At 36.0% G+C, this 21,920-nt stretch overlaps 1 protein-coding gene across 1 annotated transcript in view; it reads left to right on the forward strand.

Moving 5' to 3' along the window:
- The window catches only part of PHEX (phosphate regulating endopeptidase homolog X-linked), a 1,091,028-nt gene that overhangs the window by 1,042,961 nt on the left and 26,147 nt on the right, over positions 1–21,920 (forward strand). Inside the window, exon 18 of the mRNA XM_044072288.1 lies at positions 21,471–21,601. Coding sequence (XP_043928223.1) covers positions 21,471–21,601 — 131 coding nt within the window. The remainder of the gene's footprint in view (positions 1–21,470; positions 21,602–21,920) is intronic.

A 21,920-nucleotide genomic window follows, 5' to 3' on the forward strand; every position in this document is an offset into this window, starting at 1 on the left:
AATGCATTAATGGAGCATTTCATAGAAATAATGGAAAGGGAATACCTTAGGGGCAGCCGCATGGAGTGAGGGTTTATACAGCATGGTCAAAGCGTATGCAATAAAAAGGAAAGGCAATGAGCACAACAGACCTCTACATTTGTAAATACATGCAAGTTAAATGAACATTCGAAAATGTTATTCTCTTATGCAGATAAAGAAGTGGCTAAACAATTAACAACTTTCCAGTGATAAGAGGTATGGGGAATAAGGAAAGAATACATTCTATATGCTAAGTTAAAAGACATAAAGGTAATATCTTGAAGACAGGGAGAGAAAGAAAGAGAGAGAGAGAGAGAGAGACTAACAGTAGGGAAGGGCTAAACCATTCTTGAGTATATGCTAACAAGACATGTAATATATCTTGTCATTCTACAACAGTTTTATTGGATTGTTATAAATACATACTACTTTAGACACATTTACATTGTTCACTAATTTTTGATTCCACTTATGATTCATTTCTTCAAGAGGTATCATCTCTGATGCCGTAAGGTATTTACAGCATTTGCCTCTTAAGCACTGACTAAACATTTCAGTCTGTGGATGCTTCACATATTTTATTCAGCTGTGTTCTATTTGTGGTACCTGAATTGGCATTTAGACTGAGACAAGTTTCAGACAGGATTAGGATATCAGGGGAGTATAAAGACAACCCATTTTGTACACACTTCTCATGTTAAAATGGATTACTCTCCAACCTAATGGGGCACACATGGGGCAGAGATACATGGTCATGGTTCTTTCAGTACAACAAAGCTTAGTCATTTTGCCAATTTACACTTCAGTGCTATCTCTCTCTCTCTCTCTCTCTATAGTATTTTAAAATGACAAGAGCCTCAAGCTTTGGATGAGTCCTAATTACCATTTAACCCATGGGTTACAAATTTTGGTGGGGATTATGTGTTAGGATTGTTTAATTATGAAATGTATGCCTACCTTGACTGAACATATTAGATATTATGGATCTGCAATAGTGCCTATTATGGAGCTGCAGTAGTGCCTCTTATGGAGCTGCAAGAGTATTTATTATGGTGCTGCAGCAGTGCCTATTACGGAGCTGCAGCAGTGCCTCTTATTGAGCTGCAGTAGTGCCTATTATGGATCTGCAGTAGTGCCTGTTATGGAGCTGCAGCAGTGCCTATTATGGAGCTGCAGCAGTGTCTATTATGGTGCTGCAGCAGTGCCTATTATGGAGCTGCTGCAGCAGTGCCCTATTATGGAGCTGCAGCAGTGCCTATTATGGAGCTGCAGTAGTGCCTAATATGGAGCTGCAGAAGTGCCTTGCTCCTGAAACTTTGCATTAATTGTGTAATATTATTTTAAATTTCAAGATATATGTATTTATATATAAGACTATTGAGACCAAGGTCCACTCTGTGGTGCTATTGTAAATCTAACATAATGATCCAGAAATTCACATTAATGCATATAGATTTTGGATCCAAAGCTAATATTTCAAGAACGTAAAATGCTATAGATTTAAGTTTTGTAGTTTACATATCATATATTTTTTCGCTTTGACAACACCCACTATTTCTACTGGTTATGGTGAAGTCTATCGAAATACTACAGAGTGACTGTAGAGTTGTGAACTCTAGCATTATTGCTATACAAGAGTTAATGACATATCAATAGACAATTATTCTGTTTCCATAGTACCAATGGGAAAACTTACCTATGATTAAGTCTTAGACTTGTATAAGCATTGAATAATTTGTCCTGCTTCTTTACGTGACTACCTTATTTGTTTCCTTTAATCAAGTGGCTTTAATACCGGCCCCACTTCTGGACAGATTTTTTTCACTCCTGATGTGGAGAGAAGGATAGAGTGTCTATTTTTTATATTTTACTGTGATTACACTCAAAATGGTTCCATGAATCAATTTTATTTCTTGAGAAACTCAGCTTGGTTCTTTGTCATATAGTAAGGATTCCTACAGTAAATAACTGACTCTTGAATACCTCAGCCTAAGAGATTTTAACCAGACTATTTAGCTAAAATTTTTGAAGCAGATGATCAGACATCCAGATTTAAATGCTTCTATGCTTCTGCAATAGCCTGCTTTACATCAGCTTGTTCTCTAGTGTATTAGACAATGGGCTGTTAGTATACGTTTTTCAATGTATTGGTTTAGTGTTTCATGTCGACCTCTAGGTTTTCATCTCTTAAGGTATAAAATAAAGGTAGACTTTTACTGTTTAACTTAGTGGTGCAGCAGATGTGATTCAAATTATGATTATTTTTGCAAACCAAAGATATGGCAAATACTTTAATTGGTAAGAGTTTTACTGTGATCATTTGTCCTGTTTTGTATGAATTTCATTGTTTCCTGCTAACCACTTTAAGTCTTAGGAGAGAGGGGGACTAGCTCTTTCTAGTTTACTGGCCTCATTATTGTCTTGAGATTGCCTTTACATGCTACTTGCAGTTTAATTTTTTTACTTGCAAAATGTGAGGCATCAATGCCATATTTGAACTAATAATATAATTTTGGAACCTACATGGTAGACAGGTAATCCCCAAGTCATTTTTGGCACTGAGTTTATAATATGAAAATGTATATATGCTTCATACAAGAATCATATGTGCGCTTCCAAGTTTGATATACAGATAGAAAAAATATACATTTTTGGGGTTTGGCTTTATTGGCCTAAATATACCTATAAAGAATTAAAAAGTAAAAAGTAAAATGTCATAGGCATTCAGGAGTGTTGCAGATGAAACAAAGTATGCCCCTAAGAGGTCATTTACATATATCCCACGGGCCTCCAATACAGCAAGTTAAAGCTATTACACTGTGAAAACTGTAGCTTGGCTTGTTTTTTCTTGGAGTTTTTACTGAATGCATAATATAAAGTTAATAATATTCTGCTCAGTTTCATATGGGCTGCTTTTAAATTTACACTTGCAGGTATCTCTATTAGCAAAGCAACATACCTTAAAAATAGTAGCAGAAAAATATGACCATTAAAAATCACATTGACAACTCAATAGTGAACTTTAACATTCATTTAATCAGGTTAAATGTAATCATCTAACAGCTGCACTACACAAACTTAAAACACTGCACACCTCAACCCAGTCTTTGTTTGAATGTAAAATAGGTGCAAAGTATGCTATGCATGCAGCCATCCCATCAACACGTTTAGCTATTCAAATAATAGATTATAAATTACAGATACTGGTGTTTTCCTTATGCATTCACAAGATATCCTCTTAACTTTTCATCATAATTAAAAAAGGAATCTACTTCTAAGAAGTCTCATATAGAGTTATCATATATATATATATATATATATATATATATATATATATATATATATATATATTTTTTTTTTTGCTAAATTCACTCAGATTATGTTTTCAGATCATCTGATTGCAAAATTAAACAGAGATATCTGTCTCTCTCAAGAAAATTCAGGATACAATCTCCAATCTTAAACTGGTCAAAGTTCCAAAACAGGATGTTTTTGATGCTTGAATCAACAAAAAGTCCAAATGTCAACTTTCTCCAATCTTTTTAAAACTATACAATTACATATAGGCAAATGGCATCAATAATAAATATTTAAACCAGTCAAAAACACATTTTTATTTTTAAACTTAATTTGGGATCCTGTTTTTATTACAAACTACTGCTTCATTTGATTAATAAATCCAAATATTACATTTTAGCTAAGAGATTCTGTTAAGCAGATAATTATGTTATCTAAAAATTCAGTCATGTTTAAGGGATGGGCGGCAGATTCAACACAATAATAGAATGTTGGAGCTGATTTTACATTATAGTACAAACCTAAGCAATCAACATACAGTTTTTATTCTACATGCAAGTAAAACATTTGATTTAAGTACATTCTCTTTTTATCTTTGAGGTATTAAAAAATTGCCTTCCCAGCTTTTTCTGTTTAAGCAATTAAAGTTTTGCATGGTTAAGCTTCCACTTGTCTTCTTATAAGGGGTAGGTTATCATCTCCTATAAGGAGTTCAACATGTACTATCAAGGGCATCCTCTGTCACTGTATTTTTTTATTGTATCTTTAGAACTTTTTTCCAAAATCCTTCAAGATTGTAAGATTAACAGGTATAATATTTTGTAACACAAATATCAATATTACTTCCTTTGTAGATGACTTAGTTTGAATTTCCAAAGCCACGCAAAATCTAGTCCTTGTTTTTTGCAGATTGTAGATGGTTACAGCAGAGCATTTAATTATAAAGTCAAGCTCTACAAGTCAACATTGTCCTCTTTTAAGGGTATACTTTACCCTCCTCTATTATTTAGCAAAAACATCTCACTTACCAAATGTAAATATTCACATCTTTATCCAAATACATTTTAGCTTAGGTTTGTAAAGAACTGAAGCCGACCTAGAGAACTGTTATAAATGTAAATGTAGTTTGGTTGCTAATTAATCTAACATTAAAATTAACACATTTCCTAGCCTTTCTTATGCCTGTAATAATTTAGTTTAATATATTCTACATGACTTCTTCAAATCAGCAAGTAATTCTATTTCATAGTTTCTTTTGAATAACAGGAATCCTTAAACTAGTTTAAATAGTCTTTCGGATCCAAATCAGAAACTATTTTAAATATTTAAATTGTAACCATTCTGTACAGTGTCAAGGTACATTAAATTAATTAGCATTTCTGAGCATTTTATTTCAAGATCCAACAAACCTACATTTCTGAATTATGGCAACCAGGTCACTGATAAATAGCTTATAGATTAATTTCATTGAGAAACCTTTATGCATTTTTTCTTGATGTGCCTGATCTTTTATGAAAGCTTGATTTATTTAAAAAATATCATACTGTTGCAACCAGTCCTTGATAATAACATTTCAATAAACAGTGAACATTTAAGATGATCTAATTCTCCTATGCTAATGGATCTTTGCTTCCTTAATATTCTCAGAAATAGCATACTAATTTCAAACGCAGAAAAGAGAAACTGTTGGCACCTTTCAAAATTGACAGTCTCTAGCTTAACCTAATAAGGATAGCTATTATGATTTTTTTGACTTTTTAGACTTGATAGTAAAATATTCAAACTGATTTCATCTTGACTGAGCTATCTAAAAACAAGTGCCGCCTTTCATTTGTTTGTAATTTAGCATTAAATTCTATTTCAAAGCTGTAGGTAGTAGCAAGGAAGAATGGCTACCCTAGGGCCAAGCTTTTAGAAGGCATGGTCAGCACTGTAGAAGAGGTGCTGATTGATCCATGCAGGTTGGGATTGCTTTTGTTCATGGGTTGGTGTGAATGCAGTATTGGTAATCATTTAAGCAGCCATGATTGTGATAATGGCTATGTAAATGATTTACTTGTGGTGTGTGTGTGTGTGTGTGTGTGTGTGTGTGTGTGTGTGTGTGTGTGTGTGAGTGTGTGTGTGTGTGTGCGTGTGTGCGTGTGCATGTGTGTGTGTGTGTGTATTATGAAATGCAAAAAGGAGCTGAGCAGGGAAATAGATATGATGGAAAACATGTAGAAATGTAAACTCTCTTGGTCCTGAGGCCATATATTCTTTTTGGTCTTCAGCTCTGGAAGAAGTTTTTATTTTGATGTTCAAATACTTTGTTTGGAGGCCACCATGTGAGGGATTGCACAGGGCACTAAGTGACTGAGCTACAGCTCTGTTCTACATACTACTCTGATCTGATACTCCCACTTCACATTATTAGTTATCACTGTAAAAAAGTAAATGCTTTTCCAGACCAATAAATAATTTGGATGAATGCGTACAAAGTAAATCCTTTTCTAGACCAATAAATAATTTGGATGAATGCATACAAAGGTGTACCTTACTCTAAAGATATGCATCAGCGCTTCATGCTTCTGCATAATGCCTGCTTGACTCCCACAGATTGGCCATTATGGCGAAATTGCCATCATCCAACTGTGCATTATGTGGGAATGACTCATTAGCAGATATATTTGTTATTTTATGTGCCTGTAAATTACTTTAACTTGTATGGCCTTTTATGTTAGACAACCCTAAAAAGTTTTTAGTATAGATAAAATGACTGTGGTTGATATAATTGTTTGCTTGTTATACATATTCTGTGTTATTCAGTGGATACGAATTATTTAATTTCTGTAACTTATTCCATGAACTACCCTTAATTTGCTCCATTACTTCATACATTTCATATTGTTAATAAAGTGCTACAACAGCTCAAGGTTTCATGCAGAAAAGCTAATTTCCTTACATTAGTGATCAGGCAGGGTTTAGAAGTTACTATTTTGATACTTGGGGTACAGTATGGGCTCCTTATTATTTCATTATTCTTACCACAATGTCACTTTACTACAAAGCACTGAAAACCAAATACTCAAACTTATTTATATACCTAACAACAATGTGCAACACTGCACAGCAGTTTCTAAATGTAACTGTCTGTCACTATCAACCAAGGCTCATTTTCTCTTAAATACTTTTACCTTCAAAATACTTAAAAATAGTTACTATCCTCCTCTTAAATTTAGACTGCTTTGTAGGTCGCAAACATATTTAGCAAGAGGCCACCAACACATTTGCTTTAACTAGTCCTACTTGTAGACATCCAGTACTCAAAGCACTTTCTCAAAGGTTGTACCAGCCTACTGGAATGCCATCTTCAAGGAGATCAGGAATATTATAGACCTCAGAATCACAAAAAAATTGCAGCTGTAGTAGGAAACAGCAACCAAGTATCCAAAAGGAAACTATCATGATAGATACCCATGTAGTAGACTCCCAAGAGCAATCCACCATACATACATAAAAAATATCAAAATAATAAATCTAGAATATGTGGTAAAGACGTCACCTAATTTTTGAAAGGCAAAGTGTAAAGAAAAATGATAAGCACTTTTATGTGTAAGAACATAACTGGACTTCAGTAGAACACTCCATTAAATACATACCTGGTTTAAATACAAAATAACAGTGAATCATGTGACCGAACACTTTTTGCATGATTAAATCATAGGTGGTGGTGTCAAGATTTCACAGAAGGGTAAAATCTAATATATGTTTGCTGGATATTAGATACTAAATGAGATACTAAAAGAGCAATATCAAAGATTATGGAAGAATGAAATAAAGTAGAAATTTGGACAAGGAATCTTTAGGAACTGTAGTGTCAGAAACAAACAAACAAGGTAGAAGACAAAGTAAAGTAAAAACAATAATGATGGATAGTATCACTGATAAAAATGATCAATAGTAAGAACTGTGGCAGTAACATGCCAATAACTGTTTCAAATAGAGTGCAATTACTCAAATGTTTGAAACCAAATGGATATACTGGTAATGGGAGATTTTAATTGTAACCGAAAAGGAAATAGTATAAAAACTGTTGCAAGATGAGAAAACATTAAGAAATGTTATGAAGTATGGCTATCTGATGATAAATAGGTAAGGGGAGTATATATATGTTAGAGGGCAATTAAAAAATATATATATATATATATATGTATTTTTGTTTCAGAAAGAATGATGGAAGTGGAAGGGAAAAAATGGTGTCTACTTTCTTTTTAATCACAGGTGCTCTGGTTTCCTTCCACATTCCAAAGATATGCAATGGGTGGATTGGACACTATAAACTGGCCATAGGTATGAGTGTTCATGTGAGTGTGTGGTATGGGAGAACAACTGTAGCAGGGCTAACTACTCGTCAGTGTGAAACTTGGCTATAGATGATTGTCACTGTTGAAATTATACCCAGACCCCATGTGCAAAAAATGGGAAAAAGGGGTTGTAGATGGATGGATGCATAAACCACCAGCATCCTTAGGGAAAAAGAAACAATGCACAAAGTCCAACTCTCAAAAATGTATAAATTAACTAAAACAATGGTATTACAAAATATAAAGATGAATGTGTATTAAAAATCAGTTGTTGTAGTTAAATATTAAAATAATACATATATGGAAAAATATATATTTATAGATGTGTGTGTATATGTGTATATATATATATATATATATATATATATATATATATATATATATATATATATATATATAAATATACAGGCAGATATAGATAGGTAGATATAGATACATACATACATACAGTTATGTATATAAACCATATATAAATAATAAAAAAAATAATCAAAAAACAAAAAAATTCCTTAAGAATCAAGGGGGTTCAGAGCTTATAGTTTAGCAGTATGAAGGTTAAGAACATTGCTGATAGAAATATTATCATTCAGTCCAGGTGTTGCTGCATTTAATCTGAGATGCCATTGTAGCTGTTTGTTTTCTATTAATGTCTTCCACTGGACACCCCTGAGGTCCTTGTTAACATTTTTCAAAACTACAAATAAATATTTCCCATAATTGGGACAGATCAGGATCTGTTTAAATAAAGTAGCTTTCTCATAACCCTTTCTTATATTATAATAATGCTCAAAAATCATCTTACATAGTGGAATTTCAATTGTTTCCTCATAAAATGATTTACAGTAGACATATATTGCTAAATATACCACATCACTAGTGATAAAATCATACCCCTTTGGAAGTATTACATTTTCACCTGCTATATCTGTACTCTTACCCTCATAAATAAATTGTTACTGATTGCAGTTACCACATTTTGAAGTGCCAAACTGAGTGGGGCTATTGGTATCATTTTCTTGAGACATTTTTTGTTTCTATGTTCTTCCTAAAATTATGGTACCTTTTGTATGCAAATTCAGGTTGCTCACCTAGGTTGTCATTAAGAATTTTATCAGATTAAAAATATACCAGTTCTTACAAATGATATTCTTAATGTGACAAATGCCAGGAAGAAACTTTAAAACTAATTCCCTAGAAAATCCATCACATGGATCACTATGTAGGGCCGAACATTTATCTAATCCGTTTCTTAACAAAAGAGAACATTTGGTATGCCTCCCTTTAGATACCTCTGTTTTAATATTATTTAACAAACTGGAGGGGTATCCTCTGGCTCTAAACATATCCATCCATTTGTTGCATTACTTAATATCATCTGATGTCTTTCTAGCCAGACATCAATAGGTAATAACTGTTGGATTGAAGGTAAGAACTGGAAAAGTTATGCTTCCTGTATATATTAGAAGTAAATTTACTGTCACATTTTGAAATTGTTGCATTCAAATAGTTGATGTATTCATTAGACAAATAGTGCATACATTTCAAAAAAAGATGTGGTGTGGTTGGTGTAAGCTTTTCATGTGTCTCATTCCCTGTTATACAAATATCATCAAGGCATCTCACATAAAGCCTTCAGCAACTCCAATGTTATAGACCTGCCACTTTTTATTAGAACGCTAAGATCTTTTCTTGAGAAAGATAGCCAATGCAGCTGTTTCAGGGATGTAAAATAATTATCCCATTCTAATGCTTAGTAAATTAGAGCTACTCTCTCTTTATATCAGCCACTTATCTTTTGATTTATACCTATTTAAGTACAAATAGATATTTTACCATTTGTTTCTGTTTTCGGGAGGTAGGATGATGTCTCCTTTTGTAAGTTAATCATGCTATCTCATTAGAACATGTACTTTTCTTTTTTCCCTACACATTTATGTATAAATATTAAATGTAGCTGGGTATTATAGGGTCATAAGTTCATAGGTTGGTACTAGGCTATTGGCGCTAGGGCCTATAAAAGCCTAGCCATAACAATTCCCTGGCTATTTCTTCCCACAGTATTTACTTCCCTGGACCCCTGTCTAGCAGGGTGACTGACGTGGTCCCTGGGGTGAATTTCCTATCTCCCATCCAATCATCAAGGTTTCTTTTGAAGAGGGCCAAAGAGGCTCTCTGCTTGACATGTATGGGCAGTCTATTCCAGAGTCTGGGGAGTCTTTGGATCAGGAACCTATCCCTCCAGCATGTTTTGTTCATTGTGATGACAATTTGGGATTTCTTTAATTGTAGCATGTTTAACAGCTCTGGGTTTGACATGGCCTTGTATGTTAAGCAGAGATCGCCTCTGAGTAGACGATATGCCACGGAGTATAGGTGGATTTTTTTTAGATGGTCAGCATAGGGCATCTGCTTTAGGCCTGTGATTCTTTTAGTGAGTTATTTCTGCAGCCTTTCCAGTTGTTGCAGATGTCTTCAGAGGTACATACCAAACTGGGCATTGTATTCTATAATGAGTCTAATGAGGGATGAATACAGTGGGGCATTGACCTCCTTTTTTCTGGATGAAAAGTCCTTAGCGATGAGGTGTGCCACATAGAAGGATTTCATGACTGTTGTGGCGATGTGGTTATTGAAGGTGAGACCACTGCCCACCTGTGTCCCTAAATCTCTTATCACACTTTTGGTGTTTAGTGTACTGCCACCTATGTGGTAATTCATGGGTACATGTTTTTTCCCAAAGGGGATAACTATACATTTCTTGGCAGTGAGCTTGAGCCCATGGCTCAGGCACCAAGTATCTGTTTCTTTAAGGCCCTTTTGTAGAATATCCACATCATCTGGGGATTCAGTAATGGCTCCCAGTTAGCAGTCATCTGTGAACTTTAGCCAGAGTCCCTTAGTGTTGGCCTGTACTTTAGAGAAGTAGATAACAAACAAGAGCGGTCCCAGCACTGAACCTTGAGGTACTCCACTTGTCACTTGACTGGATCTGGATTTGGAGTTGGCTACTTTTACAGTGTGTGTTCTGTCAGTAAGCCAGTTGGCAACCCATCGAGTGATGTAGGGATTAATGCCCAGCTTAGTAAGTTTATCTATGATTCCAGAGTTAGGGATGGTGTGGAAGGCCTTGGCGAGGTCCAGATAAGCTGTGTGGACCTCCATACCCTTGTCCATGGCTCTGGAGACTGATTCAAAGAAGTCAATCAGGTTCAAGAGACAAGATCGGCCCTTCATGAACCCAAACTGCATGGGGTTCAGTGTTTGAAGGTTGCCAATGTCTTTGTTTATAAGTTTCATGATAATATGTTCCATGGCCTTGCAGATCAGGCTTATCAGACTGATGTGGTGGTAGTTCCTGGGATCCAAGGTGGATCCCCCTTGTGGAGTGGGATAACTGCAGCTGTGCGCCACTCAGTGGGCATGAAGCCTGAGGTGAGACTATGATTAAACATGACACTTAGATGAGGTGCCAGTTCATTTTGTAGTTCATGTAGTACACAGCCTGGGATGTCATCTGGTCCCATGGATGCTGTATTCTTAGCTTTGGAGAGAGCATTTTTTACCTGTGTGGCCATTATTACTGGAATTTGGCAATCTTTCAGAATTGAGATGGGCCCTTTAGGGGGTGAGAGGGGGGTGAAGTTTGCACTGAATCGATCTGCCAGGATATTGGCAATATCCTTGGGATCAGTATATTTAATGCCGTTCTGTTGTAGCTCAGAGCAGATCTGAGTATTGCCATTTAGATTCTTGACATAGCTATAGAATTCCTTGTGGTTGTCTTTGGAATCTTTGGCAATTTTATTTTCGTAATTAGCTTTGGAGGATTTTATGAGCGATCTCAGCTTCTTACTGAGGCTGGTAAGGGAGTGTTTTGCATCCTGAGATTTTCCTCTTTTCAGCAATAGTTTCTTCCTTTTGTTGTAAAGTTTGTTTATGGCAGGAGACCACCAGATTGGTTTCCTTTTTTTGGAGGAGGGTATCTTGGTTCTATTGGGAATGGCACGATTCAGGCACGAGTGGATGAGCTCGTACAGTGCCTTAGTGTAGGATTCAGCAGTCAAACTTTCAGTTCCCATCTGCATGGGTGTCATGAGGTTTGTCACTTCTGACTTGAGTAGCATGAAGCTGGCTTTGTAGAATTTTTTATGGAGGTTTCCTTACTGGGGGGTGGGGGTGGGGGTGGGATGTTGATGTCAAGGGTGATTAGGTTATGGTCAGACCTGACCAACGAGGGGGTGACCATAGGTGTGTAGCATCAAATTCCCATGTTGGTAATGACTAGGTCTATGATATTGGAGCCCCTGGTGGGACTAAGGATTAGTTGATCCAGCGTGTTGGAATTTATAAATTCCAAGAACCGTTGGGCAAAGGTGTTGGTACAAGAGTAGTTTTCCCAGTTAATGGCAGGGTAGTTGAAATCACCCAGTACTAGGGTGTCTGATTGTATCTTAATATTTTCCAGTATGTATAGAAAGGTGTAGTGAGAATCTTGGGGCATGGTGGGGGATCTGTAACAAGCTACAGTTTGGATTGCAGTCTTATCTAGTGTTAGTTGCACCTGGACAATTTCAGACACATTGTGTTGGGCAACTAGCATGGTGTTGTGAATATCCTAGGTGAATATGGACACTCCTCCACCTTTAGTGTTTCGGTCCTGCTTTGTTGGACAAAAGGTGTGGTAAGAGTTGTAGCCTGGTATTGCAGGGGTGCTCTCTGGAGCCTTGAACCAGATTTTAGTTACTGCACAGATATCGATGTTCTCCATTTTTAGGAGTACCTCGAAAGAGTGCATTTTGAGGTTTAGACTTCTAGCATTGAGTAGCATTACTTTCAGATTGTGCATGCTTGCACCTGTTATGGTGGTGGTTTTGTCCTTTGAACTTTGCTTAAAAAAGGCACTATAGGGGTGGCAAGAGACATAGCCAGTATCCTGAATCCCAGGGTTGACAGGTGCAGACAATCTCTGGCAAAGCATTGTGGTCTGTTGATATTTTCTCCTTATAACACATATCTTCCTTTTGAGGTATACATATTTATATACAAATATACCTTTTAACTACATACCATCTTATTTATAATTACTGGACCTTGTTTTCTCTTGGCCTGCTCTTACACCACCTCACATTTCTCACTGTTGTCAGCTCTATGTATAATCCCTATATCCTGTATTCAGTCACTGACATTTTTTCTACTCCAGAGTTCTACTCATTTACCATGAATGATAACACTTCACAATAATGATCCTGTATACTCTTGCACAAGTACAATGGATAGCTGTATTGTTAGTTATCCTCATTTACTTATGTAATTTACATATTGTGACAGGTATTTTAGCTTGCTGCATTTTGCCTATTAGTCTTTCATTCATTATGTGTATGTTTACTTTGATTATTTTGCTCTAGCCTATTGGCCTAGGTTGTGGCTGGAAAGGGTGCATAGAACAGTCCACGTCCAAGTTAAGAAAACAAACAAATAAATAAAATTTTAGCTTCAGACAGACAGACAGCAAGAAGAAGAGATATCATGTTTGCTCAGCAGTTTGATGATCGATTATAATAACTGTGACACAAAATACAATTTTGGAGTTTATAGTGTAGTACCTGAAAAATATCAATTTTTCTCCTAGCAAGATGAATACTAAAGGCTGGTTGTGCTTCAGTTTTTAAACATTTCTAAAAATAATGCATTTTTTTGTCTCCTAATGTACTAATGTGGCAGTGGATTGAACTGTATCAACTCTTGCCAAATTACTGTGCAAAAGAAAGCTTTGCAGGATAGCTTAGTTCTACATTCAGCTTTTTATTTTCTAATCTCATGCCTTGGTTTGAAGGTCTATGTGTTGCTGTCTAATTTTCAATGACTACCAATTCTTCAAAGTACTAGAATGCTGAGTATATTTAATGGTGATGTTGTAAGGATGTAGGGACCAGAAATCTGTACAAGGTGAGCAGTCATTGCTGTCTGTATCTTTTCTCTCAGTAGATTATTGGAAAAAATATGAAAAAGACCTTTCAGTGGATTTCACATAGGTTAATGGATACACAAGAGCGATAATTAAAGTATTAAGTGATTTTCTTTTCTAGTGATTTTCTTTTCTAGTGATTGTGTTATAATCCCACGGTAGTGGTGCTGCGATAGTGTTGTCACCTCACAACAAGACATTGTCCCGTTCGATCGTCAGCTAGAGCATCTTCTTCTATGTGGAGACATGCGTGAATGGGCGTTCCTGCGTTGAAGGTTGTGCGTCAGGGCTGGTAACTCGGTACGTAAAAATCCACTACCAAACATTAGCGGACCAGAGTTTTGCTATGGCGACCCCTAACCGGGATAAGCCAAAAGAGTGATTGTGTTATAATACATCATGGATTTCTGCCACACAAAACCTAATACGTTTGTTTACTGAAGAAGAACAAATATTGCAGAGATGGAGGCTGGGTCTATATTATATCCTCAAAAGCTGTAAACAGCAAATGCTATCTACGGTGAAAATGCCATGCATCAAATTCGATATTGTGGGGGGGGGGCTGCACCCCCCACACCCCTCGCTAATTATATATACAAACTCCGAGATCACACTACAGCAAGGAAAGGGCAAATTTTCCGATCTTCACTGTAGTGCGATCTCACTATTTATAGTTTGCTGCACAGCATTTTCGCTGTAGATAGCATTCGCTGTTTAAAACTTTTGAGGATATAATATAGACCCAGAGACACAGCAGAAATTTTTTCTTAAAACATTTAGGAGCAATCTAACTTGTGACCATTTGAAATGAGCTGCTTGGTCATCTATTGTAGTGTGTGGTACTCCATCAAAAGCACTCCTAGAAAACTCCAAAGCTGAATTTCTACAGGTATTGACTGCCAGCTTCTACTAAACTTACAATGTTTCATTACCATTTGCATTATAATGCAATTCAATCAAAAACAGACCTCCATTAGAGTTCTAGCCTCTAATACAGTCTTGTAAGTTCTTATACATTTAATTCCCATATTCACATTCACTCTCACCTATCTAAACAAATACAGTTGTCCATGCCTTCTCATCCCAAGAAATACCACACTCTCTTAGCCTTTGAGTCATTCTCATACTTTTTTAAATATATATCAGACTGCGAGTTGTTCTCTATTATTATTTCACAAATGTGCTAGTTACCACTGCTATATTCTCTCATTGTTCTTTAATAATATATTGTCACTTATTCCTCTTCATGTAACCACAGCATCCTCACCATCAGATTTGACCTTTGGTCACCTCAGTGCAGAATGTTTCTTGCAGCCCTTTTCCCTAAGTCTGACAATTCTTGGTATATCTCATTCAGAGCAAACTATAATCATTCCAGCCTGGTTCAGGACTGAGTGTCCATGCCACAACCTGTCATTCTCTATGAAATTTGATATTCCAGCAACTGTCCCTACCCTAATATATTACTGGTACATTCTGGCCAATAAAGCCAAACTCCACTAGCGGTAGATATAGCATGTTTCATATTATGTTTTTTTTTACTGATACTGGAAGTTTTCTTATCCCACACTGCACACCACTGTTCAAAGACTGGTTTGTTAACCTGAAAACAGATGAATCACTTTTCTTAAGAATGTAAGAGTGCAGCAATGACATTTCTAGCTTCACTCTTTGATTTAAACATGGAAACATGAAAATTCAGAATGTAACCAGGGCTCCAGTATGACTTCTTCTTCCAGCTTCTCATAGGTTGAGTAAATTATGTATTTGATTAAACAATTATGTGAAACAATCTTTTATAAACTGCTTTACAGTCAAGACCAAGGGTACAGCTATAGCATTATGCACAATATAAATGAAAAACATTTAAAGCAAAAATTAACCTGAATGCTTTAAGGAGTAAATCAGAATAACCAGGACATGGAAAAAACATGCACACTCCACAGAGACAATAGCGAGAGGTCAGGACTGGACTTTAATCCCCGGAGCTGTGAAGTCAGCATGCTATCAGTCTAGAAATAGTAATGTATCAATACGTTCAAGACAACTTAGTTTAAAATGCTGCATTAGAGTGGAACCAAAATTAAGCTTCTTTTTTTCTTTTAACTGAATATTTGGCATTGAGTAAAATGCAGCTTTGTATTTTGCTTTACAGGTTCTTAAGCTATTCTCAAGGGATTTAGGTCTACATATGATAAGAATCAGGATTTCACAAGGTACATTGAGTACATTTTAGACCAGTACTTTGAAGACTCTGGACTTTTGTATGGAGCTTTACTACATAAATATATATATATATATATATATATATATATATATATATATCTATATATATATCTATATATATATATATATATATATATATATATATTTATATATATATATATATATATATATATATATATATATATATATATTTATGTGGTTTACCTTGACAAGAACGAACACGAACATGTCGAATGTTCGGAATAGCGAGAAATAACATTGCAGGATGAACCGTCAGCTATTCTAACTGTCGGCAGTTGACACGTCAAAATCTGATGCCACCCAACCAAATACTGGACCTGCACCCCCCCCCCCCCGCATGGGACCCATGGTAGCACTTGCTCTTGGGTCCAGAGCAGTAGGGAATTTCGGTGCATTTAGGTGCTGGATGTGGTGTGCAGTTAAGCTCAATAGTGTGTGTTCTTGGTGTTGTATGTCGATTTTTTGAGTGTGTAGTTATTAGTGTTCGGACATTTGTTGTTTGCACATACATCGTGCGACTATTTATAGGTAAACCTTTATATATATATATATATATATATATATATATATGGTTCTATCTGACTACGTCGACAAGTCAGAACGCCGACAGCGAGAACACCGACGCCAGAAGATCGAAAACGGAGAAGACCGACGGATCAAAACCCCGACGCTGAGAACATCGACATGGGAAAAGGCTGTGGATGTATGCGGTAGTGACGGACGGTAGGGTGCGAGTAAGGTAAGTGTGCGACTGTGATAGTTTGTGGGTTAGGGGCGGGTTAAGTGAGTTAGGGTTAGGGCTGGCCAGGTAAGTGTGCGACTGTGATAGTTTGTGGGTTAGCGGGTTAAGTGAGTTAGGGTTAGGGCGGGCTAGGTAAGTGTGCGACTGTGATAGTTTGTGGGTTAGGGGTGGGTTAAGTGAGTTAGGGTTAGGGCGCGGCTAGGTAAGTGTCGACTGTGATAGTTTGTGGGTTAGCGGGTTAAGTGAGTTAGGGTTAGGCGGGTTAGGTGAGTGTGCGATAGTGGCGGACCTTAGGGTTAGGGTTTGGGTTAAGGTTGTAGGTAGTTGTGTATGTGAGGTTTAGTGTTGGTTTGTAAGGATTTTGGTGTGCTTGTGTTGTGTGTGTGCTTTTTGGACCGGGATTTGTTTTGTTTGTTGCTTGTCGGGATTATGGTTTGTCGGGCATGTGAGGTTTCGTGTTTGTGAAATGTCGGTTATGTGGTGTCGGTGATTTCGTTTCGCTTTTGACTTGTCGACGTTGTAAGATAGATCCATATATATATATATATATATATATATATATATATATATATATATATATATATATATATATATATATATATATATATATAAATAAATAAATATATATATATATATATATATATACATACATATATATATATATATATATATATATATATATATATATATATATATATATATGGTTATGGCCACATATCCTGTTGAATGATGAGTGAAGGCATATTGCCGTTTAACAGATAGTTTATTATACACCCCACATAGCTGCTTATGCATCCACATTCTACATCTTACTTGTCACGCATGCTCAGTACAATTATTTTAATACTGCCCCTCCAACCTAGAAAGTTCCGTAAACTGCAGTGGCTGATAAGGTACATAAAGAATAGCATAGCACACTGTTCTGCATACCTTACTTTCACATCTCAAAGAAAGTTTGTAAAATAAATCACTAAATAACTCATGGTAGTCTTGGAGAACAAACATGGTGCAACTGAAATTGTTTTAGTCACATCCTATTGTAAATCACTTTTATCAGGCAGTCAGTGGATACACATTTCTTTTATCATCCAGTTAGTGGATATACATTTATATGTTCATAGCTTCATTACTAGGCTAAAGAAGGGGCAATTTCTATGACAACTATCTGTCTCTCCAGCATATTTTGTTTGAGCCACTGACTAGGTTTAGATCCCTAGATTGGGTGACCCTTGTGCCATTTGTGTTGCAGAATTGTAGTAGCTCCATTAGAGCTGGATTTGTGAGTGCTTTGTATGGTAGGGTAGGCATAGTCACCCCTTAATAGTCAGTAGGAGACAGAGTAAAGGGACAGGTATTTTAGTATGTCTACATAAGACATGTTAATAACCTGTATTTTCTTTTTGAGGAACCTCTGGAGTCACTCCAGCTGTTTTAAGTGCCCAGACAAGTGCACACTAAATGGTGCATTGTACTCGATTATTGGTCTATTGAGGGCTGAGTACAGTAGGACTATAACTTCCTTGGATCTGTATGTCATAACTTTACTTATAAGCTGTGCCACATAGAATGACTTCCTCATCACTGTGGACACATGGCAGCAAAAGTTCAGGCTACTTTCTGTGTACCTAGATCTCTCACCTCTGAGTCTACTCTTAGAGGTGTTATCAATGTTGTAATTTGCAGAGGTCTTTGGCTTCCCAAAGGGTATGTTTTTTCACATTTATTTTAGGCCATGGTGCTGGAATCAGTCATTTGTCTGATTTAGACCCTCCTGAATGATATCTACATCATTAGGGGATTCAGTGATTGTCCCCAGCTTGCAGTCATCAACAAACTTTGTTATCCAGAGGACTTCTGCATTAGCCTTGACTTCAGAGAAGTATATTCTGTACAGGAGTGGTCCCAGCACTGAGCCCTGTGACATACCATTAGTAAATGGCCTCTTGCTCGATCTGGATTCACCCACTTTAACCTGATGTATCCTGTCCATAATAAATTGGCTATCCATCTGGTGATGTAGGGAATTATGCTCAGTTTTTTGAGTTTATTTATAATACCTGATTGTGGGATTTTGTCATATACCTTGGTCTGGTCAATGTAGGTGGTATCCACTGTTTTACTGTCAGTCATGGCTTTAGTGAGTGTTTCAAAACACTCCATCAGATTTACAAGGCATGACCTGCTCTTGACAAAGCCTTATTGGGTTGCATCTCGTGCTTGGAGTTTATGTGCAAAGTAATTGGTACTAAAGAGGCATGTCAGCAAATGCTGTTAGCTTGTAATTTTTTTGGACTTAAAGCAGTTTTTAGTAATCTGGAAGTGAATAAACTAAATAGTAAAATGAAGTCTGGATGTTCAGTCATCAGCAGACTCATTTGTTTATTTATTTTTTTGTTTTGTTTTACTGGTTTGCTGAGCCATATACATTCTATGTGTATCTCATTTTTATGACAGCCACAGATAGTATATGTTGATTTCTTATAGACTTTTGACCACTGACACACAGTCACAGTTTGCTAAAAATGCACTATGTACTCTCTTTATAGTTTATAGTTGTCAGTCTCTCGTATTTGAATCATATGCAGACATATTCGATTACGTAAACTTTCATGTCTAATAAATGATTTATTTGTTTTTGTTGACTGGGAAAGTCTGGCTGGGAATCATCCCATTTTCAGTGGATGCCCAGGGTGAAAATCTCCAAATAGAACATTTACATGAATTATTAAAACTTTTTTTTTACATATGATTCAAAGTAGCAACAGAAAGCATACATGATTCACAAATGCAATCATTCTCAAAAAGCATATATGACATGACTCATAACAATACATAACTCATAACAATACATAACTCTCAGGAATGGTACAAGTAATTCCAGCTAAACACAGTTAATAAAAGTAAATATTAATGATTTAGGAGTTCATAGGTTTGGTAGAAAAAAAAGAGACAGCTGTATAGGATATGGTACGTAAGAGGTCATGAGGTTAGCAAGAAAGTTGTTTTAGGATGTGGATAGGTGGTAGGTAGAAGTTTACTATGCAGAGTATGAAGATGGGGAACAAGTGAAAGATACAGCTGCATTGAACTGAAGTGGATATAGGATGTCGTTATTCTTTCAAGAAAACTTGGCTAGGCTTAGAAAGTGCCCCCACTCTTGGCTAGTTAGCCAAGTAGCAGTCTATTAATCTCTGAATCTATTAGAAGAGAAAATAAGGGATTGGCAGAGAAAGAGAGATGGGTGAGGAGAGAAATAGTTAAGAGGATGTATATAATGTAGGTTAGATAGTGAGAAGAGAGATTTTTTTAGGTTAGTGGGTAATGATAAAAAGGGGAGTCTTGTGTGATTTAGAAATACTTTGAGTGTTGAGCATGAAATGATTAGTGGCAGAGTATGGGATAATGGTGGATGGGGGTATAACAGGTTAGTGTGTGGAAAGTAGTTGGGACCTAACTGCATTAAGAAGAATAACATAGATAGTTATTGTTTAGGTGTTGTCTGAGTTGCGGTTTTAAAATGGGTAGTTTATGATGTATTTTTGATTGTGTGAGGAACAGAATTCCAGATTTTGTAGAGTAGTGAAAGTCACCAGCAGTATTGTAGGATTTAATAACAAGCAAGAGGGATTTGTTGGTTGATCTTAGGTTTCTGCTAATAGAGGAAGACAGGAGTGTGTTTTGGAGTACAGAGCATTTTTTGTGGCATCCAGATATGTTTATATGCAGTCATTAGATGAGAGAATGTTAGGTAGTGGGGTAATTCTAACCAGTGTATTTTCCTTAGTGTAGTGCAGTGTTGTGCTTTGTATGGGGTATTTGTGGCAAAGTTGGCTATTTTGTTATAACATGCTTCTAATTTTAGTTTTTTTATTTTATTCAGGTTAGTAAAAATTGGTGAGGAATACAGTAGACTAGAAACAGGATCTGGCTATTCATTTTCTAATTGCATCTGTAAGATGTGGCTTTATTCTATAGAGGGAACCTAGTTAAATGTATGCTTTTTTGATAACTTCAGATAGATGTGTTTATTTTTTCATCAATTACTACACCTAGCAGTTTTGTTTGAGACACTGTTTCTATCTAGATGTTATTAGTCAAGTAAATGTGAAAGGAAGATGCTAGTCCTGAGTAATTTTAGGTGTAAAAGGCATTAGTTTTTAATAAAATTTAGCAAAAGGTGGGATTTGTTTAACACGGATATGATTGCTGTGAAAGAGTTGCATTATTTATTGTAGATTTGAAATGGTCTGTGCAGAGCAGATGAGTGTAGAATCATCTGCATATTGTACAATTGAGGAAAGGTTGCTTGCTGTGCATAGTTTGCTTGCAAAGATGTTATATAGGAGTTGTCCTACACTGTGCATTCCTACAGTGACTGACAGGAGAGGGAACAAATCATGCTGCTGTTTCATTGGTTTCCGGTGCCTTGTTAAATAGCTGAGAAACCATGATAGTGATACATGACTAAGTCCAAGGGAGGCTAGTTCAGTAATGAGTTATTGATAAGAGATGGTATCGAATGCATTTCAACAGATCATTAAAGAGGGAAGAGACAAGCTTTCCATAATTTTTTAATGGTTAATAGCATTAGTAAAAGTAAATACTAAAAAGTGTTTTTTTTTTTTTTGCCAAACTTGCTATCACATAAGATGCTTCACAGACTGGTTACCTAAGTGTCTGCCTTTGCTCTGTAACATTTATATCATGAACAGATGAACCTAATAAAATATTATGTTTCTTAGGAGTTTCTTAAACAGAGTATTTAGCATTCCTGTATCTTGGAACTGTTATTTCATGAAACTTGAGGAAGGAATACAGAATTATGTTTCTTCAGTGCACTGCTTTTACTTTACAGGTCGTAAATATGACAAGAATGGAAACCTGAACCAGTGGTGGACTAATACATCAATCACAAAATTTAATGAGAAAACACAGTGCATGATTGATCAGTATAACAATTACTACTGGAAGGATGCTAATTTACATGTAAGTATATACCAAGAACAAATATAATATGTACTTTTTAGGTTCCTGACTGATGGTTTCCTTTCATAAAATGGAGCAACAATTTCCAAGAAACAGTATGACAGAAAGAGACAACTAACTCCCAAACAGCACCACTGCACATTTGTTACCAGAAGTAAAAAAACAAAGGAGTCATGATCCATTTACTTTTATCTGTTAGCTAAGCATTTCAATGTAATTTTCTAGCCTGAGGTTTGTTATGTGTATTATTTTCAAACAAGCCAAGATTTGCCACTAAAACTTCAATGACTCATTTTAGAATACATTGTCCTAAAGTGTT

The sequence above is a fragment of the Protopterus annectens genome, chromosome 5.part0 (assembly GCF_019279795.1).
Source record: "Protopterus annectens isolate FY-2018-M chromosome 5.part0, PAN1.0, whole genome shotgun sequence".
In the NCBI taxonomy this organism is placed as follows: domain Eukaryota; kingdom Metazoa; phylum Chordata; order Ceratodontiformes; family Protopteridae; genus Protopterus; species Protopterus annectens.